The sequence below is a fragment of the Eimeria tenella genome, genomic scaffold (genome assembly GCF_000499545.2).
Source record: "Eimeria tenella Houghton genomic scaffold, Eth_scaff105, whole genome shotgun sequence".
Lineage (NCBI taxonomy): Eukaryota > Apicomplexa > Conoidasida > Eucoccidiorida > Eimeriidae > Eimeria > Eimeria tenella.
The window spans coordinates 16302-32191 of record NW_013541467.1 but is presented as its reverse complement, the minus strand read 5'-3'; the positions used below and the strand labels follow the sequence as shown (position 1 = coordinate 32191).

The 15890-nt window shown below is 58.3% G+C and overlaps 3 protein-coding genes across 3 annotated transcripts; 2 read left to right on the top strand and 1 right to left on the bottom strand.

Moving 5' to 3' along the window:
* Nucleotides 1-1620: 1620 nt before the first annotated feature.
* Nucleotides 1621-2897, top strand: ETH_00006380 (SWIB/MDM2 domain-containing protein, putative; the record flags this gene model as incomplete). The annotated part of the gene is made up of 2 exons (XM_013372721.1): nucleotides 1621-2313; nucleotides 2571-2897. 2 exons carry the CDS (start codon nucleotides 1621-1623, stop codon nucleotides 2895-2897), a joined length of 1020 nt encoding a protein of 339 aa, XP_013228175.1.
* A 1005-nt stretch (nucleotides 2898-3902) lies between these two features.
* On the bottom strand, nucleotides 3903-7909 carry ETH_00006375 (ubiquitin protein, putative; the record flags this gene model as incomplete). Its single annotated transcript, XM_013372720.1, has 10 exons — nucleotides 3903-3949; nucleotides 4130-4293; nucleotides 4467-4633; nucleotides 4802-4983; nucleotides 5205-5400; nucleotides 5827-5928; nucleotides 6151-6356; nucleotides 6619-6703; nucleotides 7084-7178; nucleotides 7498-7909. 10 exons carry the CDS (start codon nucleotides 7907-7909, stop codon nucleotides 3903-3905), a joined length of 1656 nt encoding a protein of 551 aa, XP_013228174.1.
* Nucleotides 7910-9335: 1426 nt separating this feature from the next.
* On the top strand, nucleotides 9336-12590 carry ETH_00006370 (uncharacterized protein; the record flags this gene model as incomplete). Its single annotated transcript, XM_013372719.1, has 6 exons — nucleotides 9336-9752; nucleotides 10035-10093; nucleotides 10243-10902; nucleotides 11134-11256; nucleotides 11475-11645; nucleotides 11798-12590. The coding sequence occupies 6 exons, from the start codon at nucleotides 9336-9338 to the stop codon at nucleotides 12588-12590; spliced, it is 2223 nt and encodes a 740-aa protein (XP_013228173.1).
* Between the last annotated feature and the right edge of the window lie 3300 nt (nucleotides 12591-15890).

Below are 15890 nucleotides of genomic sequence, written 5' to 3'. Positions count from 1 at the left end.
TCCACTTATTGTGCAGGACGCAGAGAAGGCGTTCAGGTGTTCTTCGCCATCGTGGGGCGTGGCAAGAAAAGTTCTTTTCTAGCGGTTGAGTTATAACCCTGGCTACAGTTCACGGACCCAGCAGCAAGCGGTCGACGCATTGATTAGATTTATAGCCAATCACCAAGCCATTCAGGCTTGAAAGGTGCAAAACAATTCAGTATCTGGGGTCAAGCCTGGCCACGCAGTCACTTAGAAGCTCGTGCATGAAACAATGCTGTATGACGCACAACTGGCATCTTTTACGGAGCGCATGGGATGCTGATTCTTTGAAAAGGGGTTGCAGCCGCTTCCGCTACCCCTACATGCCGCTAAAAGCGCAAAAAGCACTCAAGAAAAGAGTGTCTACGCTGCTTCTCAGTAAGCGTTTGATTGCAGCTACAGCTCCAGGCCACCATGGGGCCTCAGAATTTGTACTGTTTTCTTCGCTTGCCTGTTTGTCGTCCATTTGTTCGTCTACCAACCAGGTTTCTTTCATTACCTTCCACACAATAAGTTTGTCACTGTGGCTATTCCTCCGTCGACTGAGCTAGTCCATGCAAGTGCGTGTTCTCCCTCCATTTGGTCGTAGTTCCCGCCAAGCCCACTCATTTGATCGTACATCCAGCCAAACCCATCAGAAATGCTTTAACAACCTCATAAAACGCATACATACAAGTAAGCTACGTGGTCTCGCGAGGAGGTGTAGTCGTAGATGTACATATATTTGCAGCCTGTAAATAGGCATCGGAGCACGTGCGAATCATTAAGACCACACGGGTGCGCAAAAATACAACTCCCTTGACTGAGGGATACATACCTAACGAACCAAAAGAGAAACACTGCAGATCAACTTTTACAAAAACACAAGACCTTACATAATCGGCGCAGTTCATTCGTCACCTCAACAGTCACCGCTACACTAGGCTCAGGTTGGGTTTGATTTTGCATGGTTTCTAAGATTAAAAACTGCGAGGTACGCAGTCTATTTAATAACGAAGTTGGGAGCTTCAGCCACAACTCGAGCCCCCTTCAAGTAATTACCATTGTGTGCTTGCTGTCTTCGCTGCAACTGTTACAGCACCCACGGGCAACAGCCATCTGCAGCAGCTTTTGCTATTTCATAGAAATTTAATGTTCTAATGCGAAGACAAAAATAAGGAAGATAAAACTAACGGTAATCCTCAGTCCGCAAAGCATGTTGTCGGCAGCGGCAACAGAAGAAGCAGGAACAGCAGCAGCACCAACGAAGCCTGACCGGGCGCCAGGGGCCCCGACTGGCTGCTTCTTGCCTGTTCTTGCACATCACTTTTTCAGTCAAGTGCTTATTGTCTAAAGTGGATGGATTAGGGACGAAAAGTTGAACGGCGGCGCGGACAGAAGCCACATATCCAGCAGCAACAGCAACAGTCCATCACGAGCTGCGGACTTGGAAGCTGTGCGTAGGGGCCTTTGCGTCGAGTTCCTGTGTGTGTCTTTGTGAGTTATCGCTCTCTCTCAGAAAGCATTTTAGAGAGTCATCTCCAGGCAACCCCCCCAGTTGACTGCAGCCAGGCTGACAGGCAAGTGCGCTGCCGCCGCTCTTCGGTTCTGCTTCTCACCATGCATATCTCGTCAGGCCGTGTCCTGGGCCTCTGGGCTCACCACGCACGCGATTGCCTGCAGCTGCGCACCCAGTCAGGGCCCTTCGCAGCAGCAGCAGCAGCAGCAGCGTCGGCAGCAACAGCATCAGCGGCTGCTGCGGCGCGAGGCTTCCTTGCGTGCGTGGCCAGTGCCCCCCCGTTATGCTCCATGAAGCGTTTCTTCTCTGTGGGGCCCCTGGGGCCCCACGGCTTCGTGGAGGAGCCCCTCAACGCCGCCGCCTCGCCCCCGACCAACAGCAGCAGCAGCAGCAGCAATGAGGGCACTGTGGTGATCGGCAACCACAGCAACGCGCCCAAAGCCCCGCGCAAGACCACGGGGCTGCACAAGCTGTGCGACTTGGGGGCGCCTCTTGCGGAATTCATGGGGCGGCCGCAGGCATCTCGGGTGGAAGTGACAAAGTTCATTTGGTCTTATATAAAAGAGAAAGGACTTCAAAAGAAAGAAAACAAAAGAATAGTTGTGGCTGACGAGCGGCTGCTGCCGCTGCTGCAGAAGAGCGAGCTCTCCATGTTCGACCTCAACAAAGTGCTCAGCAAACACATACACAACACGCCCAGCGCTGACAAGCAGCAGCAGCAGCAGCAGCAGCAGCAGCAGCAGCAGAAACAGCAGCAGCAGCACCTGCACCCGCAGGAAATGAGCGGAGACAACGTCTTTTAGTCTGCCTTTCACCCATGCAGCAACACGCGCACAGTGCAGCAACGGCAGCAGCAGGAGCTACTGTTGCTTCCTCTTCCAGCAGCAGCACATAGCTGCAGCAGCAGCTCGCTGCCATGAGAGGTCGCCCGGGGCCAACAGTGTAGATAGCCAAAGACCCGAAGGATTCCCTTAACTCAACGGCTGCTGCTGCAGCTGCTGCAGGTGTAAAGTCCGGCCACTGTCGCTTAGGGATCTCTTGTTTGCTGCAGCGAATTTTGCAGCCACATCGCAAGCAGCAGCTGCAGCAGCAGCGGCACCCTCCGCGCACCGACTGCAGCACCTGCTGCAGTGGCAGCTGCAGCAGCAGCTGCGTTTCAACTGCAGCCCAAACTGCAGTGGAAGCTGCAGCAACAGCTGCAGTAGCGACTGCAGCCCAAACTGCAGTGAAAGCTGCAGCAGCTGCTGCAGTAGCGACTGCAGCAGCCGCCGCAGCAACTGCAGTAGCGACTGCAGCAGCCGCCGCAGCAGCAGCTGCAGTAGCGACAGCAGCAGCTGCAGTAGCGACTGCAGAGCCGCCGCAGCAGCAGCTGCACTAGCGACTGCAGCAGCAGCCGCTGCAGTAGCCGCAGTGACGACTGCAGCAGCATCCGCAGCAGCAGCTGCAGCACCAACTGCAGTGGCAGCAGCTGCTGCGCCGTGTCTTGTTTGCATTGGACGGAAGCCCCTATGTGTCCGTCAGGCCTAGTGGGCCCTTTCTTCCTTTCTAGTTTATGGCAGTTCGTACTGGCTTGAGCCCTAGTAGCAAACTGCAGGAGCAAATAGCAGCAGCAGTGCCAGCAAAGAGCAGCAGCAGCGAAGAGCAGCAGCAAACAGCGCCAGCAAGTTCCTGATCACCTAGGCCGCAAAGCCCCTGCAAAGATGCCCAAAGATGCCCGGCTGCTGCTGTGCTACCTTTCTCTGTTGCTGTTCCCAAGTGCTGCTGTTGCTGCTGCTGCTATGAAAACCTAAACAGTGCCAAAGCCAACAGCTCCACTCTCTCGCAGTTAAGGTCCGGACAATAAATGGAAGTGTACGTACACCCCACAATGCAAACGCCTCCCTCAGAGGAAAAATTTCGAGCCACAGAAGCAGCAGCAGCTGTGGCCACGAGAGCTGCTGCTGCAGCAGCAGATGCTTTGAGCAATGAAGACTTGCACCGCGAGTAGCTGCGGGTGCTGCTGCGTGCAGCGGCACTCGCCCTTCTGCTGCTGCATGCAGCTGCAGAAAGCCGGGGACGAAAGCGCTGCTGCAGCAGCAGCCGCAACCCCGTCCGTGCGGCAAAGACAGCTGAGTCGCCGCCGTTGCTGCTGCTGGCCATATTCGTGCTGCAGACAATAAAGTAGCTGTAGCTGTGCTGCAGCAGCCGGCTGCAGCTGCAGCAGCTACATAGGCTGCACAGCACCGTGGCCCCGAGAAAGGTGGGGGCCCGCTGAGGGCCCCAGCAAGCAAGAGGACCCCCTTGTCAATGCATACTGAGCTGCTGCAGTAGCCGCAGCAGACGCAGCCAACGCAGCCGCAGACCTTGCTGCTGCTGCTGCCGTTGCTGCTGATTCACGATGGCCTCACTGATGACGAGCTAGCAACAAGTCAATTGCTCTGTTTATATTACCTGCACAAATGCCAGCAGCAGCAGCAAAAGCAGCAGAAGTGAAAAGAAACGACACAAACGCCATTTATCCCGCAGGACGCAGCGCCCCTTTCGTGTGCCAGTGCAGCAGCAACAGCTGCAATAACAATACCCCCAATGGCAGCAGCTGCAGCAGCGGCGCCTGCGGTGGCCGCAGCTCACCTCCGGTCTGCTGCAGTGCCCACAAACACTCTGCCTGATTTGAGAAACCCATGGCATTCAGCGACGCGAGCTGGTGTGCGTACTGCTGCTGCTGCTGCTGACCCTGCTGTTGCTGCACAGCCCCAGCTGCTGCAGCAGTTGCTGTGGGGCTCGCCACACTAAGCCTGCAGCAGCAGCGGCAACACACCGAGTTCACATGTCACAATAGCCACAGCAGCCGCAGCAAAAACAGAAACAGATCAGCAGCTGCAGCGTGATCAGGAACAGATGAGCAGCTGCAGCATGAGCAGAACAGATCAGCAGCAACGAAGGTAGGTGCAGCAGCAGCAGCACCTACCTCTCAAAGTCTTGAACCATCCCGCTGGGTCCACCGAAGCCCCACAGCGGTGCCTGCGTCCCAGAAGCTCCTGGCGCTGCATGAGACATAGTGGCAGCAGCAGCTGCTGCTGCTGCTGCAGCAGCAGCATTAGATGCCTGTACGCTTGGGACACTGGGCGCCTGGGCCTGTCACAAAGCCGAACAGACAAGACGCACGGCGACCCAATTAGCAGCAGCAGCAGAAACACTACGGTAGCAACCATATGAGCAGCGCGAAGGGTCCTCCCTCTGCTGCAGCAACACAAGCTGTTGCTGCGGCTGCAGCAGCGGCAATCATAGCTTGAAGCGCCTCACCTGCTGTGAAGGCATCGCGCCCGCTGCCTGCTGCTGCTGCAGGAGCTGCCGCCGCGCCTCCTCAAGGAATCCGGTTGTGTCCTGCTGTCGCTGCAGCGGCCGCTGCTGCTGCTGCTGCTGCTGGCCTTGAGGTGCAGCCTGCTGCGGGTGAACCTGCTGACGTGGCTGGGGGCGTCTCGGCGCTGCGGCAAAATCACCAGACACAGCAGCAGCAACCTCATCTTAGGACCCCGCCTGCAGCAGGCGCTGCGGCAAAAGCAGCCGCAGCAGCAGCTGCACATGTTCAGCAGCAGCAGCCGCATGAGTTCAGCCCGAGAAGCAGCAGCAGCCGTACGGCTTCGGCAGCAGCAGCCGCTCGACTTCAGCAGCAGCAGCGGCAGCAGCAGCAGCAGCCGCAGCTAACCCCAGGGATTCGGCAAGGCCTCCTTCGAGGGCCCCGTGTCAGTGCGTTCTGCTGCTGCATCCCCAGCAGCACCTGCTGCCTGCCCAAGAGCCCCATCCCTCCCCGCCTCTCCCTGCAGCCCTGCAGCAATTTGCATTGCTGCTTCGTGCATGGGCTCTTGGACTCCGCGGTACACGCGAGTGAGTGCGTTGAACCCCTGCAGCAGCAGTCACAGCAGCAGCAGCAGCAGCAGCAGTTGCCCCTAGCAGCAAGTGCTCCTACCCGAACGCGCTCGGCGCCCCCGTAACTCTGGACGCATGGTACTCAAATCAGCAAAAGCCAGCAGCAGCAGCAGCAGCAGCAGCAGAAGTCGCAGCAGGAGCTACCCCCGGCACAACTTCGAGCACATGCAATGCTGCACAAAGCCAGCAGCAGCGATCGCAGCAGACTGCAGCAGCAAAAGCAGCAGCAACACGAGCTACCCCCTTCACAGCTTCGAGCACGCTCAAAGCTGCACGCAAAGCCAGCAGCAGCAGCAGCAGCAAGAGCTGCCCCCCGCACAACTTTGAGCACACTCAAAGCTGCGAACGAAGCCAGCAGCAGCAGCAGCAGCAGAAGCAGCAGCAGCAGCAGCAAAAGCTACCCCCGGCACGGCTTCAATGTTTGCGAGAGCCCTGTCAGTGTTCCGGATCATCTCTCTCAACAGAGAAGGATTCCTCATGGCGTCCATGCCCAAGCGAAAGAGCTGCAGCACCCAAACCCCAAACCCTAAACCCTAAACCCTTGGAGCAAGAGTGCCATCCCTGCTGCCTCGCTCCAGCCCCGAGCCTCTCCTGGGGTTGCTGCTTGCTCTCGGGTTTAGGCGCTCCTGCAGCGCCCCGGCGCAGGTTGCTTATGCAGGGTTTAGGGCTTGCTGCTGAGGGTTTAGGGTTTGCTCCTGAGTGAGGGTTTAGGGTTTAGCGCCCACCTGGGGGTCTGAAAGCAAACTGTTGATTTCAGGGTTTTGCTCCCGCAGCGCCTGGAGCAGCGGACTCGACTGCAGCAGCCCCTGCATCAAGTCGCTGTTGCCCAGCAGCTGCTGCATGTGGGGCGATCTGGCTAGCTGCTCCATCATCAGCTCCTGCGGCGAAAGTGCTGCTGCTGCTGCTGCAGTTGCGCCCCCGGGGATACCCGCTGCAGCACAGCAGTCAACCTGCAGCACCTTTCTAAGCCCTCTGCTGCTGCTGCTGTTGCCGCCGCCGCCGTTTCTGCTGCTGCTGCTACTGCTACTGCTGCTGCTGCTACTACTGCTGCTGCTGCAACTGCTACTACTACTGCTGCTACCACACCTGCTGCTGCAACTGCTGCTGCTGCTGCTGCTGCAGCTGAGAGGGTGAAGCAGAGGCAGGCATTGTGAGAGGCAGCAAAACCTATTAATGCAAATAAACTGACGAACCATTTCTTGGCCGCTGCGGATTCCGCACAAGATGAACAACAGGCCCTTCGCTGTGCAGCCCCACGGACTCCAGTGTCTCCTCGTCCTGCAGCAGCAGCAGCAGCAGCAGAAGCATCAGCAGCAGCAGCAGGTTTGCGTTGCGGTTGCCGCCGCAGCTGCAGTGGCGGCCGCTGCCGTCTTTGCTGAAGCCGCTGCAGCGTCGAACTGCGGCTGAGTGCTGCTGCCTATCGTGCTGCTATCGTTGCTTCTGCTCCACGCATGCAGCAGCAGCAGCAGCAGCAATTGCTGCTACGACGCAGGTTGCTGCAGGAGCATAAAAGAGGAACTGCTCTGCAGCAGCGCGGCAGCAGCAGCAGCTGCCGCGTCCCTCGCAGAAGCAGCCCCCCCGTGTTTCCCAGTCCTCCGCACCCCGCCCAACAGCAGCAGCAACAGCAGCAGGAGCAGCAGCAGCAGCAGCAGCCTCACCCTCAGCACATGACCTCTAACAACGAGCCGCTGCTCCCCTGGCGGGTACCGCACTTGCGGCGCTAGGGCCTCCTTTAGCTGCAGTGCAGTCCAGTCTGCAGCAGCAGCAGCAGCAGCAGCAACAGCAGAAGCAAATGCAGCAAAGACGGAGTGCCAAAGACGCACCTACTGTGCTGCGCTCGCCTTATTCCTCGTAGCTTCAGCAGCAAAAGCGCATGCAGCAGAGCAGCAGGAGCCGTTTGAGGCACAGCAGCAGCAGAGGCAGCAGCAGTGTCAAGGCAGCAGCAGCCAACGCAGCTGCAGCAGCACTAACAGTTGCAGCGGCAGGGGAAGCAGCAGCAGCAGCAAGCAAAGCAGAATAAGCGGCAGCGCCACCAACAGAAGCAGCGGCAGGAGCAGCAGCAGCAGCAGCACCTGGAAATGCAGTAACCCTCAGCTGCCTCCTCTCAAGTGTCTGTACAGTCAATGTAAAAGAAGTGTCCTCCTCTTCATCCTCCTCATCTTGCTGCTCCTCAGCGCCCTTGCTGCTGGTGTTGTTGCTGCTGCTGCTATTGGCATTGCTGCTGCTGCTGTTGCTGCTGCTGCCGTGGCTGCTGTTTGTGCACGCGCCCGCCGGCTCGAGTGCCTGTGCGACAGAGGAAGCGTCTGCTGCTGTCAGCTGCTGCTGCTGCTGCTGCTGCAGCTGCTGCTGCTCCTTCTGCGGTCGCTGCTCGCCGCCTGCCTGTTGCCGGAGCGCGTCTTCCCTCTGTGGCTGCTGCTGCACTGGTTGCTGCTGCTGTGTTGTCTGCTGCTCCTCTTTGGACAGATTCTGTGCAAAGTCTTCCATCTTCCCTTGTATTCTTCGGGTGACGATGGTTCAGGTTTGCTGCTGCGCTGCAGCTGCTGCTGCTGCTGCTGCTCCGGCAGCAATGCCGCTGCTGCTGCTCAAAGGCTCTCCAGACTCCAGCAACAGTTGCTGCGCCGCTGCAGCTGCGAAACGGACCTCACGAGAGTTCAAATGATGCCACGGGAACCTTCCCCTGCTGCTGCCACGGCTGCTGCTGCTGGCACGCGTGCTGCTGCTGCCGTGGCAACTTGTTGCTGCCTCGCAAAACAGAAGGCCAGACAAAGGGAAAAGTGCAACCCTGAGGCATGCGGCGGCTCAGACACCCCGGTGCTGCTCTTACAGTAGAAGCGGCTGCTGCTGTTGCTGCTGCTGTCACTGCAGCAAGAGTTGCTGCAGCAACAACGCAAATGCTTGGGCTCTTCACCGAAATCCCTGAAAACCTTCTTTACTGAATTGCCTGCGGAGGGAACGCGGCGCAGCAGCAGCTTCGCTGCCTGCTGAACGGCAGAGCGCTGTTGCTGCTGTCGCTGCTGCTGCTGCAACTAGTACGGCCAGCGTATGGTCACTGCAGCGGCAGCAGCAGCAGCAGCAGTCTGTGCGCAGTTTTAAGGACCCTAAGCGTGGCAAAGCCGCAAAAAAGTAATAGAAAAAAGTAATCCGAGTGAAGGGATGTGTTAGAGGTGGACACTACTGCTGCTTCCTTGCTACTGCTCCAGTGACGTGCGGCAGCGCAGCAGCAGCGCAGCAGCAGCAGCAGCTGTTGCTGCAGCGGTCGTCTTCGGTGGTGTCGTGTTTCGTGGGGCTGTGACTGGGAGTTGGGATCGTTCCCCATATTCTGTTTCAGTTGCTTCCTCTACAGTGAGTCACTCAAGCCAAAAGGTGGGCATACACTTGGGTTGCTGCTACTGCTGCTGCTGCGGAGTGCAGCAGCAGCAGTACTAAGGGGGGCGAGGCGGCCCCGCGTTAGCACTTTATTCCTGCCGCTGCTAAGAGCAGCTGATGAGGGACCGAAAAGCTTCACAGGTGCTAAGCGCGAAAGCAGAAACAGCAGCAGCAGCAGCAGCAGCAGCCGCATAAGCAACAAAGACACCAGCCATTGCTGGTCGGTGCTGCTGCTGCTGCGCAGCTGATGAAGCACCAGATCTCCTAATGCCAGCCAATTTGGAGCCACAGCAACAAAGTCGTTAACAGCAGCAGCTGCTGCAGCAACAGCACCCCACACTGTAATCTGGGGGGCCTCGGAGGGCATTTACAGCAGTGGACAACCGCCGCAGGAGCAATAGCTGCAGCAGCTGCAGCAGCAGCAGCAACAAAGGCAGCAGCACCAACTGCAGCAGCACCAACTGCAGCAACAAAAGCAGCAAGGACAGCAGCAGCAACTGCAGCAGCGGCCGCAGCAAGGGCAGCAGCAGCTGCACAAGCAGCCATGCCCTCCAACAAGAAGCAGGCAAGCAAGTCTGGGGCTAAAGCCCGCAGCAGCAAAGACACAACTTACCAAGTGCGAGACATTCGGGGCTACCGAATCGACAATAAGGTGGTGCGCGAGCAGCACACGCAGCAGAGCAGCAGCAGCAGCAGCAACAGCAGCAGCAGAAGCAGCAACAGCAGCAGCAAGTGCTGTACAATGCGTCGGCAGCTGCCAGATGGCCGCCCGGGCTGCTGGGGCGTCTCTGTCGCTTGGATTTGTTGCTGCTCGCACTGCAAACCACAGCAGAAGCAGCAGCAACAGCAACGGCAGCAGCAGCTACAGCAGCAGCAGTTGAGCGTGTGCATGCGCCTTCAGGAGAAGTTTTTTGTCTTATGGCTCGACTATGCTGACGATGAGAGCACGTGGGAGCCTTGGGTGAGACAGGAGCAAGGTGGGAGCAGCAGCAGCAGCTGCTGCAGCAGCAGCAGCTGCTGCAGCAGCAGCAGCTGCAGCAGCTGCTGCTGCTGCTGCTGTCGCCGCTTGTGCTCCTGTCACCGCTGCTGCTGCTGCCATTAGACGCTACGCTGACTCACTCCAAAGGTGCAGCTGCAGAAAACAGCAGCAGCAGAGTGCTGCAGCAAATTAAATTCGGGAAACGAGGGGTTTTACTCTGTGCATCGGCCGCTATTGCTGCTGCTGTTGCTGCTGTTGCTGTAGAGTTCCCTGTCGGATCTTGGGGGAGACCTCCGCAGGAAGATGGACCTCCTGAGGGACAGGTGCTTCCTCTGCTGCTGCTGCTGCTGCTGCTGCTGCTGATTTAGTTGATCTTTTCTGTAGCAGCACTCACTAATGCTGGAGGGCCACTGGCGTCGCATTTGCCGCTGCACAGTGCCCACTGCTGCTGCTGCTGCTGCTGCTGCTGCAGATACAATGAGTCTGTGAGGCGGCTCGTGTCTCTGCGGGAAAGTCTGGCCTTAGCCAGAGACGAGGCCTTGCGTGCTGCTCGTCGGCTTGCGGACCTAGCGGTGTCACCCCACAGCAGCAGCAGCTGCTGCTGCAGCAGCAGCAGCAGCAGCAGCGGGCTTTTGTCACTGCAGGTCGCTTCTCCGACTGCCAGCGCATGCCCGAGCGAGTCAGCGGGAGAGGCCCCGTCGTCCCCGGGAGATGCTGCTGCTGTTGCTGCTGGCGCTTCGCAGCGGCAGCAGCAGGAGGCGGCGGCTGCAGCGAGCGCGCCAACAGCAGCAGCAGCAGCAGAACGGCAAGAGCTGCTGCAGCGCGCAGGCCTGAGCCGCATCGCCACGCGCAACTTGCGCTGCTTCGTTTTAAATCTGAAAAGAACAGCAGCAGATCATCGGGCCTTTTTTGAGTCCCCGGAGGAGACGCTGGGGCTGCCGCAGCGGCCGCAGCAGAAGCGCAGCAGCAGCAGCAGCAGCAGCAGCAGCGGGCTCCCCACAGACACCGCCGAAGACCGCAGCAATTGCCTCCTCATCCCCACACAGCCCTGGGAAGCCTTTCCAGCCTTTACAGATTGGGGGACCGATCCCGAGGGCCAGCTGCTGCTGCAGCTGGCTTACCTGCGAGTTGAGTGCGTCGCAGCAGCAGCTAGCCACCTAGCCAGCTAGCCACGCAGCTAGCTGACCCGCCAGTGGCTAGCTAGCTGCCTCCCCAGCTAGCCAGCCCCCAACTAGCCAGTCAAGTGCCCCTGCGTACGAAGCCGCTGCATGGCACAGCGGGCCTGCGCATACCACGGGCGGCAGCAGTAGCAGCAGCAGCAGCAGCAGCAGCAGGTGGCGTTTGGTTTGCGAGTTTGCTGCAGGTGGCCGCCAGTGCCTTTCACTGCTGCTCTGGTTCGCCGCTGTTTGACTCCGGAAGTCAAATTTGGAATGAGCAGAAGGCTGTTGGAGACTTTGGCGGAGTGGCAGCTGAGTCGGCTCATCGGGTCTGCTGGCGCTGCTGCTGCTGCTGCTGCTGTTGCTGCTGCTGCATCGGCGGCTAGAGGCGGCGTGTGCTGCTTCAGGCTTCTGCAACACTCTGCTGCTTGAAGCTGCAGAGACAGCGGCGAACATAACTCTAGGGGAGCTAGCTGCTGCTGCAACGCTAAGACCGGCTGCTGCTGTGGCATTCTCTGCTGCTGTTGCTGCTGCTGCTGCTGCTCAGGTACGACTGCGTCCTGATGCCCCACGAAGAATTCATGTCCCGCTTCGACATGGGCAAACGGCTGCTGCAGCAGTGGCAGTGGACAAAGCGGAGGCTTCTTGCTGCTGGCCTGCTGCTGCAGCTCAGAGACCCCGCCAAAGATATTGTCTTCATTGCCCTCAGAGCCACCAGGTCATTTGCTGCTGCTGTTACTGCTGCTGTTTTGCTTCCGTGTTCTGGCCCAGCTACGTGAGCTGGCGCGGCTTTGGCTGCTGCTGCAGCGCCCAAGAGAAGCAGCGGACTGCAGCAGCTGCTCTGCTGCTGCTTCTGCTGCTCTTGCTCAGAGAACAGCTGGAGGACTTTCTGGCGGAAATGAACAGGCTGCGCGTCTCCAGCAAGCTCAAGAAAGCAGCAACGGCAGCAGCAGCAGCAGCAAAGACTGCAGCAAACGGAGCTGAAAAGGCTGGGGAGGCGGACGCAGCACACAGTGACCTCTCCAAGCAGCAGGGCCAAAAGCAGAACGAGCAGCAGCAGCAGCAGCAGCAGCAGGGAGCGGATGAAGGGTCAGAGGACTCTTTGAAAGTACTTGAAGTTAGGTCGGGGGCGCTCAGCCCTGCCCTCGAGGCGAGCGCAGCCAGCCGCCGAAGCAATAGCCCTCAGCCGGGCCGGCAGCAGCAGCAGAAGCAGCAGCAGCAGCAGCAGGATGGAGATGATGTCTTGGTGGTTGGGGAGGAGGTTGCTGCCTCTCGGCGGAAGCGTCAGCGCAGTGCCTCGGGCACGGCCTCGCCTGCCGGAACTTCCACCACTTCGACAGCAGCAGCGGCAGCAGCAGCAGCAGCAGCAGCAGCAGCAGCGGAACAGGCGGAGGTGGTGCTGGGGGACGACGAGTCGGAGGATGTCGAAATATTGTCCGACCCAGAGGGAAGCCCTGCAGCAGCAGCAGCTGCTGCTGCTGCTGTTGAGGTTTTTGTGGCTCATGTTTGGCTGCGCGCGGAGGAAGCAGCAGTGACGCATGCACTTGAGGTGATTCGGCACGCGGAGGAAACTGCTGCAGCATTTGCTGCCAGCGCGCAGAACCAAGCTGCTGCGCCCCACACGCAGCAGCAGCAGCAGCAAGACCCGGACTTCCGGGAGTAGCGGGCCAAAGAGCTGTACGTACACTTGGCGCTGCAGGCTGCTGCACAGCAGGCTGTTTTCTAGAAATAAATTAATCAAAAATATTTTTAAACGCAGTAGTTTGAAAACAGCACTTTGGTCTTTTTAGTTTTTTCTCTCGGACTTTTGCTGCTGCTGCACTGGAGCAAACAACTCGAATAAGGCCCCCCCAGCTAGCTGCGGCCTTTAGGGCGCAGCTAGGTAATAGGAACTAGCCAAGATAGAAGAGCAAACCGCTCGAAAATCCCGCAGCAGCAGGCCAGCAGGTTAGCTAGCTGATGGGGCAGCTAGCTGCTTCGCAGCAGCTAGCTGCTGCGAGGCAGCTAGCTGCGGCGAGGCAGCTTGCTGCTGCGAGGCAGCTAGCAGCTGCGAGATAACTAGCCGCTCTGAAACGGCTAGCTGCTGTGTGGCAGCTAGCTGCTGTGGAGCAGGTAGTTGCTGTGAAGCAGGTAGCTGCTGCGAGGCAGCTAGCTGCTGCAAAGCAGCTAGCTCCTGTGAAAGTGCTAGCTGCTGCGAAGTAGCTAGCTGCTGCGAAGCAGCTAGCTGCTGCGAAGCAGCTAGCTGCTGCGAAGCAGCTAGCTGTTGCAGACACAAAGGCTAGCTGGGGGCGCAGCAGAGGCTGGGGCGGAAGAAGAAAAAACTTTGGCAGCAAGAGGCCTTTAGCGAGGCCAAGAGAAACCTAGAAGACTCTAAGCTAACCCCAGGAGAAAGCACAGGCCAAACATCGCTGCTGCAGTGCTGTGGCAATGCTTCTGCAGTGCTGCTGCAGTGCTGCTGCAGCGCTGCTGCTGGCCGAGAGGCCCCCAGAGCCAACCCAGAAGCAACCAAAAGACAAGAGCAGCAAGAGCCATAAATAGCTCTGTTGAGAGAGACAGAGAAAGGCCCGAGGAGCGTAGCAGCAAAAACAAAGAGAGCTGCAGCAGGAAAGCCATGTGCTGAAGAATGCTAGACAGCAGCAGCAGCAGCGCGGAGCTGCAGCAGCAGCGCGAAGCAGCAGCAGCAGCGCTCTGTGGGGCCGACTGAGAATGCACGATCCCAGGGGTCTGTACACTCCAGGTGTGCAGACACTGCAACGAGGCTGGCTCCGAAACCCCACAGAGTAAAGCAGGCAGCACCTGCTGCCTCCACAGCATGCTCGGCTGTGGCAGCAGCAGCAGCAGCAGCTGCTGCTGCTGCTGCTGCTACAGCTGCTCGTGGGCTCTGACCGCTGGTGCATGCAAAGCAGAGGCAACTTAAGACACAAGGAATGGCAGCACAGAGCTGCTCCAGAACAAATGAGCAGCAGAGAAATAAAAATGCAAATAAATGAAAAGCCCCAAAAATGGATGCAGCTAGCTGCCCCTCACAGGAAATCAAGAAACAAAACAGAAGAGCTGCCAGCTAGCCAAAGCTCAAGCTGCCAGCTAGCCAGAGCTCGAGCTGCCGGCTAGCTAGCCAGTCCCAAACTGCAGCTAGCCAAGGGGCCACACACAGCCAGCTAGCCAAAATGCTGCGAGTAGCTGGCTAGCCAGGCAGCCAAAAGGATCCAGATAGCTAGCTAGCCAGCACCCTTGAAACAGGCATGGCTAGCCAACAAGCCTCAAGCTGCTAGCTAGCTAACCAGCCTCAAGCAGCCAGCTAGCTAGCCAACAAACCTCAAGCAGCTAGCCAGCCAACAAAACTCAAACAGCTAGCTAGCCAAGAAACCTTAAGCATCTAGCTAGCCAACAAGCCTCAAGCAGCTAGCTAGCTATCCAACAAGCCTCAAACAGCTAGCTAGCCAACGAGCCCCGCAAGCCTGACTCTGGCCAAAAAGCCAACAAATCTGAAGGGCGCGTATTGCCTGTGGGGACAAGCCCGTGGCGAGTAGTGACTTTGGCCCAAGTGCTGCAGCGTCTTCAGCAGCTAACTAACAGCTGCTGCTGCTGCTGCCGCTACTGCTGCTGTTGCCGCAGCTGCTGCTGCTGCTGCGAGACAGCCGCACACTACTTAAGGGAAACTAGTGTTATTTAAACTGGGCCCCCTTAGGAGCAATCCACAAATCCGCAGCAGCTGCTGGGCCGCTGCTGCGCTGCTTCTGGCCCGTGCTAGCTAGTGTGTAGGTCCTAGAGCTTTGCGCTGATCCAAGCTTTGCTGCTGCACTGTCTTGCTGCTTCAGGGGCTCCCAACATTCCCCCTGTGGTAGACTTTAGTGGACTCTGTGGGGCTTCTGGCGCAACTCTAGCAATATATTTGAGCCTTTTGTTGCCAAATACCTCATTTGCGGCTTCTAGAGACCTCTAAAGGCTCCAAAGTCCCACTATAAGAGCTTCTGAGACAGACTACACCTGCTGTGTGCCTGCTGTGATGCTGTGTGTAGACGCCAGCGGGCAAGAGGGCTGCAGTCTGTCACCCTAAGAAGCTCTCAATTGCTGCAAATTGTGCTGTAAATAATTTACGGACTTTATACTTGAAGCGCCTCTCGTGCACTGAGCTGCTGCTGCTGCTGCTGCTGCTGCTTGTCAGAGTGGACTTGCTGCTGCAGGGTATGTAACCCCCGCAACAAAACTGTTGGCAACACTTGAAAGGGAGCTGTGGAGCGCTTTGCACGCTGATTCAGAGATTAATTTTAAACCATTTAGTGAGTTTTTTGTGAATATTCGATTTGCCTTTTATTTCAACATTTTCTCGTTGCTGTCTGCTGAATACCTGGGACCGCCGGCTGGGCCAGCCCCACAAGACTGTGCATGCAGCTGACGCCGCTGATGGTTCCTTGGCTGGCGGAGTCTGCAGGTTTTCTGCATTAATCTGTTTTGAATTGTTTGCTCAGTTTGTTTATTTAGAAGCGCGTGCTGCTGTTTCTGCTGCTGTTCCTGCAGCAGGCGCAGCACCGCAGCAGGCGCAGCAGCCACAAGCGGCAGCTGGCTGCAGTGGCGTGGCCGCTGCTGCTGGGGCTCCCCTTTACAGTTTTCGATGAGCCTTCCACTTTTTCTAGAGACAAAGACGGTCCACAGGGGCACCGCAGGGATGCATGCGCAGGCTGAACTTGCTGCTGCCTCTGCTACCGCTTCCGCCGCCCTTGCTGCTGCTGCTGCTGCTGCTGCTGGGTGGTGGTGAGAGCTGCGACCTGACAAGAGATGCAGCAACAGCGGGATCTTCCTCCAGCTGAGGGGGCCCCCTATTTGGGGCCCCCGTCTCCGCGGGGAGGTGGGGGCGTGGCTGCGGGGGGCCCTGCAGGGGAAGCTGCTGCTTGGCTGTGCAGCGCGAGCTGCGGGAACAGCAGCAGCGGGAGCCCGTCGGTGTCGCCGAGCCAGCAGCAGCAGC